A 16,685-nucleotide genomic window follows, 5' to 3' on the forward strand; every position below is an offset into this window, starting at 1 on the left:
ACCTGGAATTTATTTGATGGTTGGTGGGAGATAAAGACCTTTATGCTGTAAAATATTCACACTATTTTACTACCACTTTCCCTCCTGATTTATAAATATCTCTTATCACGCTAAATAGTATCCTAGGAGCTCTTTCTCAGTTTTGGTTTTTTTTACTTTTTATTTTATATTGGAGTAGAGTTGATTAACAATGTTGTGTTAGCTTCAGGTGTACAGCAAAGTGATTCAGTTATACATATACATGTATCTATTCAGTATTTTTTTCTGTTTCCTTGATGTGTTTTTATTCTTATGTCAGGATCATTATAATTTAATTGATATAGCTTTATAATACATTTTAATACCTAAAAGACAAAACTTACCATGAATATCCTGTAGAATTTTTTTGTTGCTGTTGTTTTACTATCTGGAACAAGTTGGTTTAATATAAGAATTCAGGGACTTCCCTGGTGGCGCAGTGGTTAAGAATCTGCCTGCTCTGAGCCTGCGCTCTAGAGCCTGCGAGGCACAACTACTGAGCCCATGTGCCACAACTACTGAAGCCCACGCACCTAGAGCCCGTGCTCTGCAACAAGAGAAGCCACTGCAATGAGAAGCCACCGCAATAAGAAACCCGCGCACCGCAACAAAGAGTAGCCCCCGCTCACTGCAACTAGAGAAAGCCCGCACTCAGCAGCAAAGACCCAACTCAGCCAAAATAAATTAAAAAAATAAAATAAAATAAGAATTCAACATTGTAAATCAGCTATACTCCAATAAAATTTAATTTTTAAAAAAAATGAAAAATAAAATAACAGGACTTCTCAGACAAAGGCAAATATATCACTAATATGTGAAATCTAAAAAATGATGCAAATGAAGTTATTTACAAAAGCAGAAACAGACTCACAGACTTCAAAAACAAACTTATGGTTAGCAAAGGGGAAAGGTGGGGGAAGGGCTAAATTAGGAGTTTGGGATTAACATATACACACTACTATATATAAAATAGATAACCAACAAGGACCTACTGTATAACACAGGAAACTCTACTCAATATTCTGTAGTAACCTATATGGGAAAAGAATCTGAAAAAGAATGGATATATGTATATGTATAACCGAATCACTTTGCTGTACAACTGATGCTAACACAACATTATAATTCAATATACTCTAATATAAAATAAAAATTTTAAAAAGTGAAAAAAAGAGGACTTAATTCATGATGCATATACACCTGAAATTAATATAATATTGTATGTCAGTTATACTTCAGCCAAAAAATTTTTTTAATAAAAAATAAGAGATCTTGGTGTTTTAAGTATATTGCAAATATCGTAACATTTTATTGTTTCCACTGTTGCTTTTTTTTTTGAGGTATAATTGACAACATTATGTTAGTTTCAGGTGTACAACCGTGATTCAGTATTTATAAACACTGCAAAGTGATCACAGTAAGTCCAGTTATCTTCTGTCACCATAGAAACTAGGAAACATTTTGTTTTTCTTGTGATGAGAACTTTTAAGATTTACTTTCTTAGCACCTTTCAAATATACAACACAGTAGAGGCCTTGCTGATTTAACAGGCAAAACTATGAAACATGTTGATAGGACAGAACATAGAAAATGGTGCAGAGCTTCTCAATTCATTTTAAAATCCTGAGTGAAATTCTGACAAAATAGCACACTAAAAGAAATGTGCATGTTCGTTGGACTTGTATGTGAGCCCATTTATGAGCAGATGTTCTTAATAAAAGATAAAGAACTCAAATTTGTCAGTGACTCAAAGGAATAACGCACTATAACCAAAGAGGTGTCATTCTAAGAAAATGTAAAGCTGGTTCAGTTTTTATCTAGACTATTGCCACAAGCTTTTAAAAAATTATTCCGGGCTTCCCTGATGGCACAGTGGTTAAGAATCCGCCTGCCAATGTAGGGGACACAGGTTCGAGCCCTGGTCCAGGAAGATCCCACATGCCGTGGAGCAACTAAGCCCATGCGCCACAACTGCTGAGAGTGTGCTCTAGAGCCCGGGAGCCACAACTACTGAGCCCACGTGCCACAACTACTGAAGCCTGCGTGCCTAGAGCCCGTGCTCCACAACAAGAGAAGCCACTGCAATGAGAAGCCCGCGCACCACAAGGAATATTAGCCCCCGCTCACTACAACTAGAGAAAGCCCGCGCGCAGCAACAAAGACCCAGCGCAGCCAAAAAATAAATAATTAAATGAAATAAAATAAAAAAAGAATTGGCTACCATCTTTAAAAAAAAAAAAAAAGTTATTCCAGCCAGGGTTGGTGAGAGCATTGAAAAATTTCTCCGTCGATCCTGTGGATGTGATGGTAAATTGGCATTACCTTTAAGAGAACAGGAAAGCAGTAGGTATCAACGTGTTGAATGTGGGTACTCCACTGGCACAATTCCATTTTAGAAATTTGTGGACTTGTGTGAGGTATGATTCAGCACCTCAGGTACCTAGGAAATAACCACTAAGCTCTGCCTCTGTCGCTGTGACAGAACGGCTTTCCCACAGCAGAGGAGCAAGCTGTGGCTGAGAGAGCGCTGCAGGAAATGCGGGACCTCCTTGTGAACTTGCAGCAGGAAATCGCCAGGGCCTGTGAGGACAGGAGGAGGCAGGATGAAGAGGAGGCCCAGGTAAAGCGGCAAGAGTCACAGGTGCAGCAGGGGCCAGAGGTCCGCAAAGAGCCCCCAGCTTCCAGGCAGGGCCCAGGAGGGAAGCTGAATGAAGGTAGGTCTCGGTGTGGAAATGGTCCTTCAACTTGATGTTTATAAGTTTCAGAATGGGAAAAGAAACAAGAACGTGTTTTGAATATTATATTTAAGCTACAGGACAATTTACCAGAACTTTTAAATAATGTAAAATTCAGTACTTTCAGTGAATTCAATTTAATTTTCGTTGATGTGAAGCCTCACGTCAGATTCCAGCATTTGCCGTGAGGACTTGAAATTCTGTATAATTCTAGTAGATGTATTATTCCAAATATTGCTGGTACTGAGTATTTTAAATAAGTATGTATAGAATATATGTTTATTGAATACATAAGAGCATCGATACAGCATAGTGGTTCAGAACGCTGCCTTTGGAGCCAGATCAGTGGGAATCTAGTTTTTGTACTTCCTGGCAACGTGACTTTTGCAAGTTACCTAACCTTTCCATGACTGTTGCCTTATCTGTAACATGAAGATAATAATAGAATCTACCTCATAGGATTATTATGACAGTGAAAGCAGTTAGTACATATATAAGGTGATTAGAACAGTACCTGCCTCATATTAAATGTTTAAGAAATTCTCCTATTATGAAAGCCTTTCTTTCATCCCTCAGACCTCCAGGTGAAGGTGCAAGATAGTACAATGCAGTGGTACCAGCAGCTGCAGGAGGCCTCCAGTCAGTGTGTGTTGGCCTTTGAGGGACTGAGCAACAGCAAAGACAGTCAGGTAGGAGGGGTGGGAGTTGGGAATTCTCTGGGCCACATGGTGCCGCCCACAGCCTCGTGTCCCAGAGGAATGTAGCTAGCGTGTCACATTCCCTAACCCTAAGGGCGTCTACTCAGCTCTTCAGAACACTGTCTGCCTTCTCACTGCTCTGTTCTGACAGGCCAAAAAGATCAAGATGGACCTCCAGAAGGCTGCCACCATTCCAGTGAGCCAGATCTCCACCATTGCAGGTTGGTCAGAGGAATTAAGAACACGGCCCTTCACTACATTGTACAAGTATTTTTTGAGATTCCAAATCCACTTATCTGTAAGGTTCTTATAAATAGAATGTGTTTCAACAAATGTTGACCGTTGGATTAGGTATATAAGCTATATGCATATAGCTTACTCTCCTTTGTTTTCTTTCAACATATAGAAGGAAATCATTATGTGTTTGTTGACACATTAAAAAAAAATAAGCTATATATTAATAGTAAGTTATTGGGGACTTCCCTGGTGGTGCAGTGGTTAAGAATCTGCCCGCCAGGGGCTTCCCTGGTGGCGCAGTGGTTAAGAATCTGCCTGCCAATGCAGGGGACATGGGTTCGAGCCCTGGCCGGGGAAGATCCCACATGCCGCGGAGCAGCTAAGCCCGTGCGCCACAACTACTGAGCCTGCGCTCAAGAGCCCGCAAGCCACAACTACTGAGCACACGTGCCACAACTACTGAAGCCTGCGTGCCTAGAGCCCATGCTCCGCAACAAGAGAAGCCACCGCAATGAGAAGCCCTTGCACTGCAACGAAAAGTAGCCCCCGCTTGCCGCAACTAGAGAAAGCCTGCGTGCAGCAACGAAGACCCAACACAGCCAAAAATAAAAACAAACTAATTAATTAAAAAAAAAAGAATCCGCCTGCCAATGCAGGGGATATGGGTTTAATCCCTGGTCCAGGAAGATCCCACATGCTGCAGAGTAACAAAGCCTGTGCACCACAACTGCTGAGCCCGTGTGCTGCAACTACTGAAGCCCGCATGCCTAGAGCCCATGCTCCACAAGAGAAGCCACCACAATGAGAAGCCTGTGCACTGCAACAAAGAGTAACCCCCACTCGCTGCAACTAAAGAAAGCCCGTGCGCAGCAATGAAGACCCTAGGCAGCTAAAAAGAAAAAAAAGTGAATTGTTTAGGAAGGCTCTTACCTAAAGTTAGAAGTTATTGCAGAAAGCACCCCTAAGAGAACCTAGGATGTGACTTGTATTCTTTGCTTTTTGTCCTACAACATTAGCTTTTCCAGACTCGAAGCCTGCTTGTTAACACTTGAGAATGCTTTCCTTTTCTCTCCAGAGACTGAGATTTAGAGAGGAAGAACCAGACAGGGGAAAGACCCCTTTTTCCTATTCTTTAGAAACAGAGGTTCATTTTCACAGAGCTCAGATGTGGAAGCCTCCGCAGTACAGACTGTGCTGCCCAGTGGCTGGGGAGCACATGCAGCGGGCAAGCTGCTCTGACTTAGCCTGGGTCCCAGTTCCCTTGAGTAACTTGTTGCCCAGAAAGCATAAGCAGTTGCAGTTCCTGCCCTTGAGAGGCTACGTGACAGAACTTCCATATCACGTGGCTGCCTGGAATTCTTTCTGGAACAGGGCAAGGTCAAATAAGTAAACACGTATCACTTTCTAGAATTGAAAGTGCCATTTCCTTTGATAGCCAAGGCAACGGGGGCGAGGTTGACTGAACAGCCGTTCCACACCTTCGCTGCTCTCCTCAGGCTCATCCTCAGGTCTTTACCCCTCAGTTGACCGCAGGCAGCCCTGCCTCCTCCTTCATCAGGAAAATTTGAGACGCCAGGTGTGAGATCCTCAGGTGCACCCCCTTCCACCGACACACAGCTGTATTTACCTCTTCGTCTCCTGCTTCAAAAGGTGCGCTACCCTTCCGGCCCACACTTAGCCTTCTGCCTAAGCCTTGAACGAGGCTCTCGGGAGCCTTATTCTTATCCCCTCCCATCTCCTTCAAGAGAGATCGCTCCTGTTTTCTGCAAAATTACTCCCTTTTACAGGCTCCCTTCCCTTTAAACATGCCTGTCAGTCACTCACATTCTAAAATCTGTTTCTTTTGATTCTGTGTCTTCTCAGTATTTTCTAATTTTCTTGTTGCCTTTTGGTTAATTAATTTATTTTTGGCTGCATTGGGTCTTCGTTGCTATGTGTAGGCTTTCTCTAGTTGCAGCAAGCTATTCTTGGTTGCGGTGCATGGGCTTCTCGTTGTGGTGGCTTCTCTTGTAGAGCATGGGCTCTAGGCACGCGGGCTTCAGTAGTTGTGGCTCATGGGCTCAGTAGTTGCGGTGCACAGGCTTAGTTGCTCCACAGCATGCGGGATCTTCACGGACCAGGGCTCGAACCCATGTCCCCTGCATTGGCAGGCAGATTCTCAACCACTGCACTACCAGGGAAGTCCCCATGTTGCCTTTTGGTACTGTTGATTATTCCCTCTATCACCTCTACTCCTCTGGCTTCCGCAGCATCATTAATTTCCAGCTTCTCCTCCTCCCTCTCTTTCTCCTTTGTGGGTTCCTCAGTCTCCTGCCCCCACATCAGTGGTAAGTGTGTCCTCAGGGATGTGCTTCTACCCCGAAGTTCTTCTCATTCTAAAGAACCCCCATGGTGTCAGACTTGACCTCTGCACACATGACACTCAGATCGGTCTCTGGGTCATTCCTTTCCTTTGAGCTTCAGGTTCCCTCGCTCCAGCTAGCCGAGGGGCAGCTCTGCCTAGATGCCCCTCAGCTTTGTCAGGTTTAGAATGTTCTGATGTGAACTCATCATTTTCCTCTTGCCTGCCTTTTCTCCTGTTCGCTCTAAGTAATCAATAGCACCTTATCTACTCGGTCACCTTAGTTGAAACCTGCGAGTCATCCCCCTGACTGCTTCTTCTAGTTCATTCTCTATATCTGATTAGACTCTAGTTTTGCCATTCTTCATTTTCCTGCCTATTCCATTCCATTCCATATGTCCCTTTGTCTCCATCATTATTGTAAGCACTTTAAGAGCTTACAGCCCAGTCAGACACAAACATTTTCTAGAGTTAGTGCCCAGTAAATGTTGAATGACTGAGAGAGAGGTGACCTAATTGCTGCCTCTTGAAAGGTGGGTGTCCGTGAGTAGTTAGATTCGGAGCAGAATTTAAAGAAGGATATGGTGCCGTTGTGACATATGGGATGTGGGAAGCCATATCAGGCATAGGGTTGGGACCTGATTTTCCTAACTGGAGAGCCACGGGGAGAGGGGCCGGCTGGGGATTTGGCCAATGGAGCCCTTTGAAACCGTCAGTCAAGGAATAGTAGGGTATGACTTAGCAGGAAGGTGAGCTGAGTAAATTTGTGTGGAAATGTACATATTTTAATATCTCAGTAAGGTTACAGTCTCTGTTTCTGTTTTTCTGGGATTATTAGCCTTGAGATTTCTGTGATATCTCATTATTTAATTCTTGGTTTCTTCCTGCTTCTCTTACTTCCTAAGAAATGTGCTGCCGCTCTCCACCCCCCCCCCCTTTTTTTTTTTTTGCGGTACGCGGGCCTCTCACTGTCGCGGCCTCTCCCGTTGCGGAGCACAGGCTCCGGACGCGCAGGCTCAGCGGCCATGGCTCACGGGCCCAGCCACTCCGTGGCATGTGGGATCTTCCCGGACTGGGGCACGAACCCATGTCCCCTGCATCGGCAGGCGGACTCTCAACCACTGCGCCACCAGGGAAGCCCTCTCCCCTTTTTTAATGGAACTGAATCAGTGGTTTGGGGAGGATATTTCTGAGATTTTTAAATATTTCTTAAAGTGATTAGGAATTTGGCAGGGTATTTCTAAACTGGAGATGCTGTATTTGTTCAAACATTGATTTTAAATAATGGAAACTAATTCAGATCTGCTTAAGCAAAAAAAAAAAAGAAAGGAAAGAAAAAGTGGGTGGGGTAGGGGGGTTTGTTCTAAAGATAAAGCAGTTTCGGGACTTCCCTGGTGGTCCAGTGGGTAAGACAGTATGCTCCCAATGCTGGGGGACTGGGTTCGATCCCTGGTTGGGGAACTAGATCCCGCATGTATGCCACAACTAAGAGTCTGCATGCTGAAACTAAGAAGTCCGCACGCCGTAACTAAAGAAAAGATCCTGTGTGCCACAAGGAAGATCCCATGTGCAGCAACTAAGGCCCGACGCAGCCTAAATAGATAGATAGATAGCAGTTTCACAGAGCCTATGGCAGGAATGGAGCTGGATCTCAGGAGCCAGAAATTTTAGGACCCTTTTCTCTCTCCTCTTGGCTTCCCTCTGTCCACCTCCATTCTAATTTTGTAGACTGCTGTTCTTTGGTCCACATAGCAGGGCCAGAGCCCCACTGCTTACATGTGTACATGTCACCAGAGTGGCCACTTCAAGGAATCGACTCTGTCAGCTGGCTGATCAGCTCAGCGTGACTAGTCCTAATCTAACTAGCCAGTGTGGAAGATGGGGCACACAGGATCTGTAATACAAACGTAGCTTCTGTGTTGCTGAGGATGGAGGAAGGCAGGTCGAAGAGAAGGGGGGAATCACTGTGAGTTGGGGAAGATCCTTTAGAAGGTTTTCCCTAGAGTTGCAAATGACTTCTCTAGGGACCAGCCACACCCGTGGCATCTGTAACAATTCAACACCTATTTCTATACTACTGTTCATCCCTCGGCTGTGTCAGTTTCAGAATTAGTTGACTCTGCAAATAAGGAATTCCTTCGAAATAGTACCACGCTTTGTGTACTTTCTCATCCCCCACATCATGGATTTGATTGTCATACATTTTTCCGCATCTGTATTTTGGCTTTAGGCTTTGACCTTCTGTAGGGCTGCACAGCTGGGTTTGTATAGAGGATTTGTTACTGCGGTGATGAAAAAAATAGATTGACTGCAGTTGTATCTTTTCCCTAACTTTGTCTTTCATACCCAGGCTCAAAGCTGAAGGAGATCTTTGACAAGATCCACAGCTTACTCTCTGGAAAACCCGTTCAGTCTGGTGGGCGCTCTGTGTCCGTCACACTTAACCCACAGGGCCTGGACTTTGTCCAGTACAAACTGGCAGAGAAATTTGTGGTGAGGAACCTTGTTGCCAAAGGTATGGGAAGAAGAGGCTGGTGCACAACCTTTAAACCTTTCTCGAGTATTAACTTAAAATCACCCCTTGTCTGTGCTCCCAGAAACAAGGGGAGGAGGAAGTGGCCTCCCATCATGAAGCAGCATTCCCCATCGCAGTCGTGGCATCCGGGATCTGGGAGCTCCACCCCAGAGTGGGGGACCTCATCCTTGCTCATCTGCACAAGAAGTGTCCTTACTCTGTTCCTTTCTATCCAGCTTTCAAAGAGGGAATGGCTTTGGAAGATTATCAGAGGTGAAGTTGTTTTTCTCCTTACTTACTGTCCCTAGAGTGATGAATGAAATAGAAATAGAACTGAGATTTGTTTCCTCTCCTCAGAACATCTCTTATGTACCTTGAACATTCTATCAGAGAATACAGTATCTTTCAAACTGTCTTTGAAAGACTTATTGTCTTGCAAACTGGATGGCTTTAGAACACTGGATTTAGAATCCAGGGGTCTTAGAATTTTATCCCTGCTTTGTCTTTTAATAGATTTGCAAAAATGGGGAAATCATTTAATCTCTTTAAACATTATTTTCATGATTTGTAAATGGGGGTAATGATATCCATTACCTCCTGGGAATTTACCTCTCAGGGTTTATATGATGCACAGATTTGATAATAGATGTGAGTAGCATGTAAAAATGTATTAATAATAATGCTAAATGTAGTAATAATATAGTTACTTTTAGCCATAAGAAGTAATTGGTCACCCTCACTTTGGCCTTGTCCCATTGGATATCTTCCTCCCACATAGGATGCTTGGCTACAAAGTGATGGATTGCAGAGCAGAACAGCAAGACAGCTTTCTAAAACGCATGTCCGGGATGATCCGTCTCTACGCCGCCATCATCCAGCTCCGGTGGCCGTACGGAAACCGACAAGAGGTAGTAGAAGCGGCTTGGTATCGATAATGAGAGGTTGGACCAGAGTCCACGTTAGTGTATCTTACCTGCAGGAAATACTGACCTTTCAGAGAGGCAGTCCAGTCACATGATAAGTTAAAGACTATTGCTGCTTCATAGGTACTCTTCAGAGAAGTTGATGTTGATTATTAGGAAACTTTTGGATCATCAGAGTCATTTGTTCAGAGAGTAATTGGTGCCTTAGAGGCCATCTAGGTCACATACCTTTACTTCACAGATGGACAGACGGAGGCTTAGCAAGCTGTAGTGATACACACTTGTCAATGACAGAGCCACGGCTGGGGGCCAGGGCTTTGACCTGCCAGCCCAGTTCTTTTTTCAAGGAATGGAGATTAGAGGGTTGGAGAAGTTGATGGACTTGGAAACCTAAAGACAAAGGAGTATAGGTTGATTGAATCCAAGAAGTTTTTATTGTGCACCTGCTATGTCCCAGGTTCTGTGCTAAAGATACCAAGAATAATAAATAAAATGTCTATGAGAGTAACTGTGGAATCCCTGAAACTGAAGCTGACAGCCCTGTGTTGCAGGGATGCTGTGAAGAATGTGTGGGTACCAGTGTCTGCAGTATTTAAAGACAGTTTGTTTGGCTTGTGTTGTTTCTGCCCTGTGGCAGCTGCTTAGGTTAGCTGATCTGGGGGTTCATGTCCTGTTGGTAATGGCTGGTTGATAATGGTGGAAATTTAGATCTCTGCATAAAATGAGATTAAACAGTGACCGACTCTCTCCTCCCAGATTCACCCTCATGGCTTAAATCATGGCTGGCGCTGGTTGGCACAGATCTTAAACATGGAGCCCCTGTCAGATGTGACAGCCACCCTCCTCTTTGATTTCTTGGAGGTACGTAATACAGCTATCGCACGAGAGAGAGCCAGTGGTTGAAGCAGCCTTGGGCCACTGTGTGACGTGACTGGGAAAGGAATATAGAGATAGAGACTAATGGGAATTTCCTGGCAGTCCAGTGGTTACAACTCCGTGCTTTCACTGCGAAGGCACAGGTTCAGTCCCTGGTCAGGGAACTAAGGTCCCACATGCTGCATAGCCAAAAAATTTTAAAAATACATAAATATATATACAACAAAAGATGTTCTTTTTACCTTTATCACTTAGGAAATTACAAGGATTTTAGGAGCTAAAAAAAAAAAGAAATAGAGACTTAATGGTGAACAGCATTAGCGTCCAGTATCATAGATTTTTTCCTGATCCCCAAGACAAAGCTAGCTTTTGATTTTTCTTCCCAGTGTACTTTCCTTCGCTGTGTGGTTGTCTTCTCGTTCTAAAGAACAGAAAACTATACATCCCAGTACAAGTGAAAAGGAATTTGTTTTAGGGATATAGAAGTGACTCACTCCAGAATCAAGGGTAGGATGTGTGGTTGAATCTCATCAGGGCCTGGAACCAGGAACTGGAATGCCACCAGGTACCAAGGCAGTCTCCCCCTGGGACCACGTGTCTTCCATGTCTGCTCTTCCTGCAGGTTGCCTCCTTCTTGCTCTATAAGCCAACTTTCTGAAGTTTTCTGTGCGTAGTGGAGAAGATGCCATCCTGGGCTATATCCCTCAGCCTCAGTGTGGTCACCCAGTGTAATGGGACTAATGTCCCACCATTGTGATTGCTGATTCCCAGGAGAGAAAATATGATTAACCAGCTTGGGTTACAGATTACCAGTCTCGTCTAGGAGGCTCCGTATAGTCCTCTCTGCCCATTAGGGACCCCACTACAGGGAAAGGGTAGGGTTTCTGTGGAAAGGAGACAGTTCTTAAAGAATAAAGGCTTGGGGCACATGCCATAACAAATCTGGGACCATTTGGCCTATAACGCCAACAGTTTCTAGTCACCTTAAAGCTCCTGAAGTCACAATATGGGAAGTATGTCAAACCTTTAGAATCAATAGTAAGTTAAGGTTTTTTTTTGTTTGGTTGGTTTCTTTTGAATTTTATTTTATCTATTTTTTATACAGCAGGTTCTTATTAGTTATCCCTTTTATACATATAAGTGTATATATGTCAATCCCAATCTCCCAATTCATCCCACCACCACCCCCCACAGCCACTTGCCCCCCTTGGTGTCCATATGTTTGTTCTCTGTATCTGTGTCTCCACTTCTGCCCTGCGTACAGGTTCACCTGTACCGTTTTTCTAGATTCCACATATATGCGTCAATATACGATATCTGTTTTTCTCTTTCTGCCTTACTTCACTCTGTATGACAGTCTCTAGATCCATCCACGTCTCTACAAGTGACCCAGTTTCGTTCCTTTTTATGGCTGAGTAATATTCCATTGTATATATGTACCACATCTTCTTTATCCATTCATCTGTCAATGGGCATTTAGGTTGCTTCCATGACCTGGCTATTGTAAATAGTGCTGCAATGAACATTGGGTTGCATGTGTCTTTTTTTTTTTTTTTTTTTTTCCGTACGTGGGCCTCTCACTGTTGTGGCCTCTCCCATTGCGGAGCACAGGCTCCGGACGCACAGGCTCAGCAGCCATGGCTCACGGGCCTAGCTGCTCTGCAGCATGTGGGATCTTCCCAGACCGGAGCACGAACCCGTGTCCCCTGCATCGGCAGGCGGACTCTCAACCACTGCGCCACCAGGGAAGCCCACATGTGTCTTTTTGAATTATGGTTTTCTCTGGGTATATGCCCAGTAGTGGGATTGCTGGGTCATATGGTAATTCTATTTTTAGTTTTTTAAGCAACCTCCATACTGTTCTCCACAATGGCTGTATCAATTTACATTCCCACCAACAGTGCAAGAGGGTTCCCTTTTCTCCACACCCTCTCCAGCATTTGTTGTTTGTAGATTTTCTGATGATGCCCATTCTAATTGCTGTGAGGTGATACCTCATTGTAGTTTTGATTTGCATTTCTCTAATAATTAGTGATGTTGAGCAGCTTTTCATGTGCTTCTTGGCCATCTGCATGTCTTCTTTGGAGAAATGTCTATTTAGGTCTTCTGCCCATTTTTGGATTGGGTTGTTTGTGTTTTTAATATTGAGCTGCATGAGCTGTTTATATATTTCAGAGATTAATCCTTTGTCCATTGCTTCATTTGCAAATATTTTCTCCCATTCTGAGGGTTGTCTTTTCATCTTGTTTGTAGTTTTCTTTGCTTTGCAAAAGCTTTTAAGTTTCACTGGGTCCCATTTGTTTATTTTTGTTTTTATTTCCGTTACTCTAGGAGATGGATCAAAAAAGATCTTGCTGTGATTTATGTCAAAGAGTGTTCTTCCTATGTTTTCCTTTAAGAGTTTTATAGTGTCTGGTCTTACATTTAGGTCTTGAATCCATTTTGAGTTTATTTTTGTGTACGGTGTTAGGGAGTGTTCTCATTTCCTTCTTTTACATGTAGCTGTCCAGTTTTCCCAGCACCACTTATTGAAGAGACTGTCTTTTCTCCATTGCATATCCTTGCCTCCTTTGTCATAGATTAGTTGACCATAGGTACGTGGATTTATCTGTGGGCTTTCTATCCTGTTCCATAGAATCAATAGTAAATTAAGTTTGATTCACGTTTTCTGAAACACCTGGCTACCCGACAGTCTGGTTAAATGGAGGTATTACCGTATATAAGAAATGCTTCAGAAGAAAGCTGGATTTTAATTCCCTTGCTTAGCTGGCTAAGTGGCATTGTGGTTGAAATCCTTGATAGGCACAAAAGGCAAAGGTCTGATTGTCCTTTATGGATCTCTCATATGAGTGTGAATTTTCATTCTCTGCTCTGACAGTGCCCACCTTCCCCTCTAGGTGTGTGGGAATGCCCTCATGAAGCAGTACCAGGTCCAGTTCTGGAAGATGATACTTCTCATCAAAGAGGACTACTTCCCCAGGTATTAGACTTGTTGAGTAGACACCAGGGGATTTGGTAGGTGAAAACTTACGACGTCAGATACCATGGCTGCTGTTACATGCTGTTTCTGACTCAGTTAAGCACCTGTGTTAAGTGTAACATCTGCTCCCATCCATTTCCTCTTTGTTATTTGAATAAACGCTCTTGAAGTCTCTCTTAAATATTGTTGACTAAATAAAAAAAACAAATTAGGAAGATCTTGGATTCAGATACCTGACGTTTTTTAAACTCTCTTCTTTTCTAAACTCCCCCAGATAATCTGGGATGGTGATTACATGCAGTCATGAACGAAACCAAGGAGGCAAAAACTCCCTCAGTAAATCAGCTGGTGAAACTGATTGGTCAGCCAGTTTGCTTGGCTCTGTTGTGGCTTTAACCTTCAAGGACCCTCTCATTCCTCTCAACTCACTGGCCTTGCAAAGTGGGGAAAGGCACTGGCAGCACCCATCCCACCTGATCACAAAGACCTTGGAAAGGAACAGTGCTCTCTTTTCCTTTATCCACTTATTTGAAAAAAATAAGGGGACTTCCCTGGTGGTCCAGTGGTTAAGACTCCATGCTTCCACTGCAGGGGGCATGAAAAAAGAAAAAAGAAAAGAAAAGAAAAAAATGTTGAGACCATTTAGTAGAGTGACAGCATCCAGTCTAGAAGACATGTCTGTGAGTCATTTGATCTGCCCCTTCCTCCAGATCAGCAGGTCTCTTAACTCCTCCAAAAGATAAGTGTGAGTCATAGGTGTGACTCACCTGTCTTCTTTTTCTCTCCCTGTAGGATTGAAGCCATCACCAGCTCAGGACAGATGGGTTCCTTCATACGCCTCAAGCAGTTCTTGGAGGTAAGATGCCCTTAGACCAGCACATCCCAGACTGTTGTCGACCTCCAGTGCACCTGTGTCTGACGTGTCTTGCACATCCAGACTCTGACTGTGGTCTCTTCCTCTTGATTTTTCCCAACCCTACTGTTTTGTCCATCCACCCCTCTTCACCTTAAGGGCTGCTATTTCATCGTCTTCCTACGCGTCATTGTCCATACTGCCCGTGGGGAAAAGCTCTCCTAAGAGATGAATAAAATATATGTAGTGAATCTTACCTCACTGATACACTTTTTGCATGTTGGCCAAGGTTCTTTTCTCAGTCTCAGGTCTAGGGAACAGGTATGTGTGGTCACTTTTCTCCACGAAAACAGGCTACAGTTTGAGCCAGACTCCTCTCCTTTTTCCAAGTGCCAAAAACTTTACGTTTTGGTATGTCTGCCAAGACAGCCAACTGACTTCCAGTTTCCAGTAGCCCAGTTGGGGAAATTGCAGTAGTGAAAGGTGAGGCCAGGCTGTGGGAGATGAGAGTGGGACAGACATTAACAACACCCTGGCATTTGTCCTCCACTGCAATTCATGCAGAAGGAGAAGTCTTAGAGACAACCTTTTTTTTTTTCAATTAATTTTTATTGGAGTCTAGCTGGTTTACAATGTTGTGTTAGTTTCTGCTGCACAGCAAAGTGAATCAGCTACACATAAACATATATCCACTCTCTTTTAGATTCTTTTCCCATGCACGTCATTGCAGAGTATTGAGTAGTTTCCTGTGCTGTACAGCAGGTTCTTATTAGTGATCTGTTTTATATAGAGTAGTGTGTATATGTCAGTCCCAATCACCAATTTATCCCTCCCCCCACCCCGTAACTATAAGTTTGTTTTCTACATCTGTGACTCTATTTCTTTTGTAAAGAAGTTCATTTGTACTATTTTTTTTAGATTCCATATATAAGCGATATTATATTTGTCTTTCTCTGACTTACTTCAGTCAGTATGACAGTCTCTAGGTCCATCCACATTGCTGCAAATGGCATTATTTTGGGTTTTTTATGGCTGAGTAATATTCCATTGTATATATATGTACTATATCCATAGGACTTACTTCCTCTTGCTGTCCCTCAAAGTTTCTTCCAAACTTTAAGTGTTGGAAGCAGTGTTATCAGAGAATCATTCTGTTTTCCTTGTCTTTCCCTGACCAGAAATGTTTGCAGCGCAAGGAGATTCCTGTCCCCAAGGGCTTTCTGACTTCCTCCTTCTGGCGTTCCTGATGTTACTCCATCGCCCACCATCACCATTTTGTTGCAAAGGGACAATAATAAAGCAACTGAAGACAGCTGTATTTGGGAGAAGTCATGTCAATATGTGTTTTGTGTACTTGTACCTTGTCACTAGGAGAGCAGATTTTCATGGGTCACAGATCTAAGAGGTCCTTTAGTAGATGTGATGACTCCTTAAAGGGGTCCGCATGGCAGAGTAAGCAGAATTGGCCTTTCTTGTTTTTGCAAAAAATGTGAAAAAAAAATTATGAGAAGAGTTTAGCACTTGATCTCACCCTTGATTTCCTTTGTCTCTAGTATCTTTCAGAAGGTAGGTTAATACCTTGACCATTTCACTCTGAGCTGAAGTGGCTTTCACTCCACCACCACACCCCAGCCCCTCCCCCCATGCTGCCCCCGTTCAGAATAATTCCCAGGAGGAGCAAAGACTCAAGGTCACCTTTAAAGTAGCAGTTAATAGAAGAGGCCCAAACCCTGACATGCAGGACTGGCTGGCGGAGGTAGCTTAGTGTCTGGGATTAGGACTGTTAACACATGTTATATTGAACCAGGAAGCACTGTTTGTCCTCTTACTTTGGAATTTGGTTCCTGGATGAGTCGGCATGCGTGAACCAAACTTTGTTTTTCAATTTGAATTAAGATGGGCTGAGATGGAGCTTGCAACATTGTACATGAGCTGAGCATCCATAAGCAATGAGTCAGGGGTTTAATAAAGATGTTGAGGAAGAATTGAGAACTGCCTTATAATTTTTTTACATGTTCTGAGTAATGAATGATGATAGATTTGCCTGACTAAAGCCACTACAAAAATCCAGAGTCTGGCTGTACAGATAAGAGTTGAGATTTGCTTTATGGAAAGATTCATTCTCTTGGATCTATTCCTCTGTAGTAAATGTTGTATGTGGGGTTGTGTTTCTTGTGGAGGATTCTCTGGTAATCTTGAGTCGCTCGAAGCGACCCATTCTGTGAATTATTGACCGTAGTGCCAAAAGATAAGTAATAAAGCTTGATTTTTAAAAACCGTTTGCTGGTATCTAGTCTGTTCAGTATGATCAACTTCCTGTACCTGGAGCTGTGTAAATCATAAGGGGCATGGTGGTGCCCGAGTCTAGGTATAGAGTGGTGTGTTTTTCTCTTTTTTGTCTTCTTGACCTTCACCTTGGGAAAACTGATTTTTTTCTGTCATTTCTTTTGTGGAATTATGTACCAATAACTGACCCTGTTTTATCTACCAGCTGGGAAAGAATTAAAGT

The 16,685-nt window shown here is 43.3% G+C and overlaps 1 protein-coding gene across 1 annotated transcript in view; it reads left to right on the forward strand.

The window, feature by feature from the left end:
• The window catches only part of GLE1 (GLE1 RNA export mediator), a 43,742-nt gene extending 27,287 nt beyond the window's left edge, over positions 1-16,455 (forward strand). The window contains exons 7-16 of the mRNA XM_022578566.3: positions 2,501-2,732; positions 3,330-3,442; positions 3,603-3,672; positions 8,380-8,522; positions 8,627-8,817; positions 9,323-9,452; positions 10,224-10,328; positions 13,241-13,323; positions 14,116-14,179; positions 15,355-16,455. Of these exons, the coding sequence (XP_022434274.2) occupies positions 2,501-2,732; positions 3,330-3,442; positions 3,603-3,672; positions 8,380-8,522; positions 8,627-8,817; positions 9,323-9,452; positions 10,224-10,328; positions 13,241-13,323; positions 14,116-14,179; positions 15,355-15,423 (1,200 nt within the window). The 3' untranslated portion in view covers positions 15,424-16,455. The remainder of the gene's footprint in view (positions 1-2,500; positions 2,733-3,329; positions 3,443-3,602; positions 3,673-8,379; positions 8,523-8,626; positions 8,818-9,322; positions 9,453-10,223; positions 10,329-13,240; positions 13,324-14,115; positions 14,180-15,354) is intronic.
• Positions 16,456-16,685: the final 230 nt, after the last annotated feature.

The sequence above is a fragment of the Delphinapterus leucas genome, chromosome 6, assembly GCF_059928025.1.
Source record: "Delphinapterus leucas isolate spDelLeu-1000000601 "Yukka" chromosome 6, BTC_Dleu_Yukka2, whole genome shotgun sequence".
Classification (NCBI taxonomy): Eukaryota; Metazoa; Chordata; class Mammalia; order Artiodactyla; family Monodontidae; genus Delphinapterus; species Delphinapterus leucas.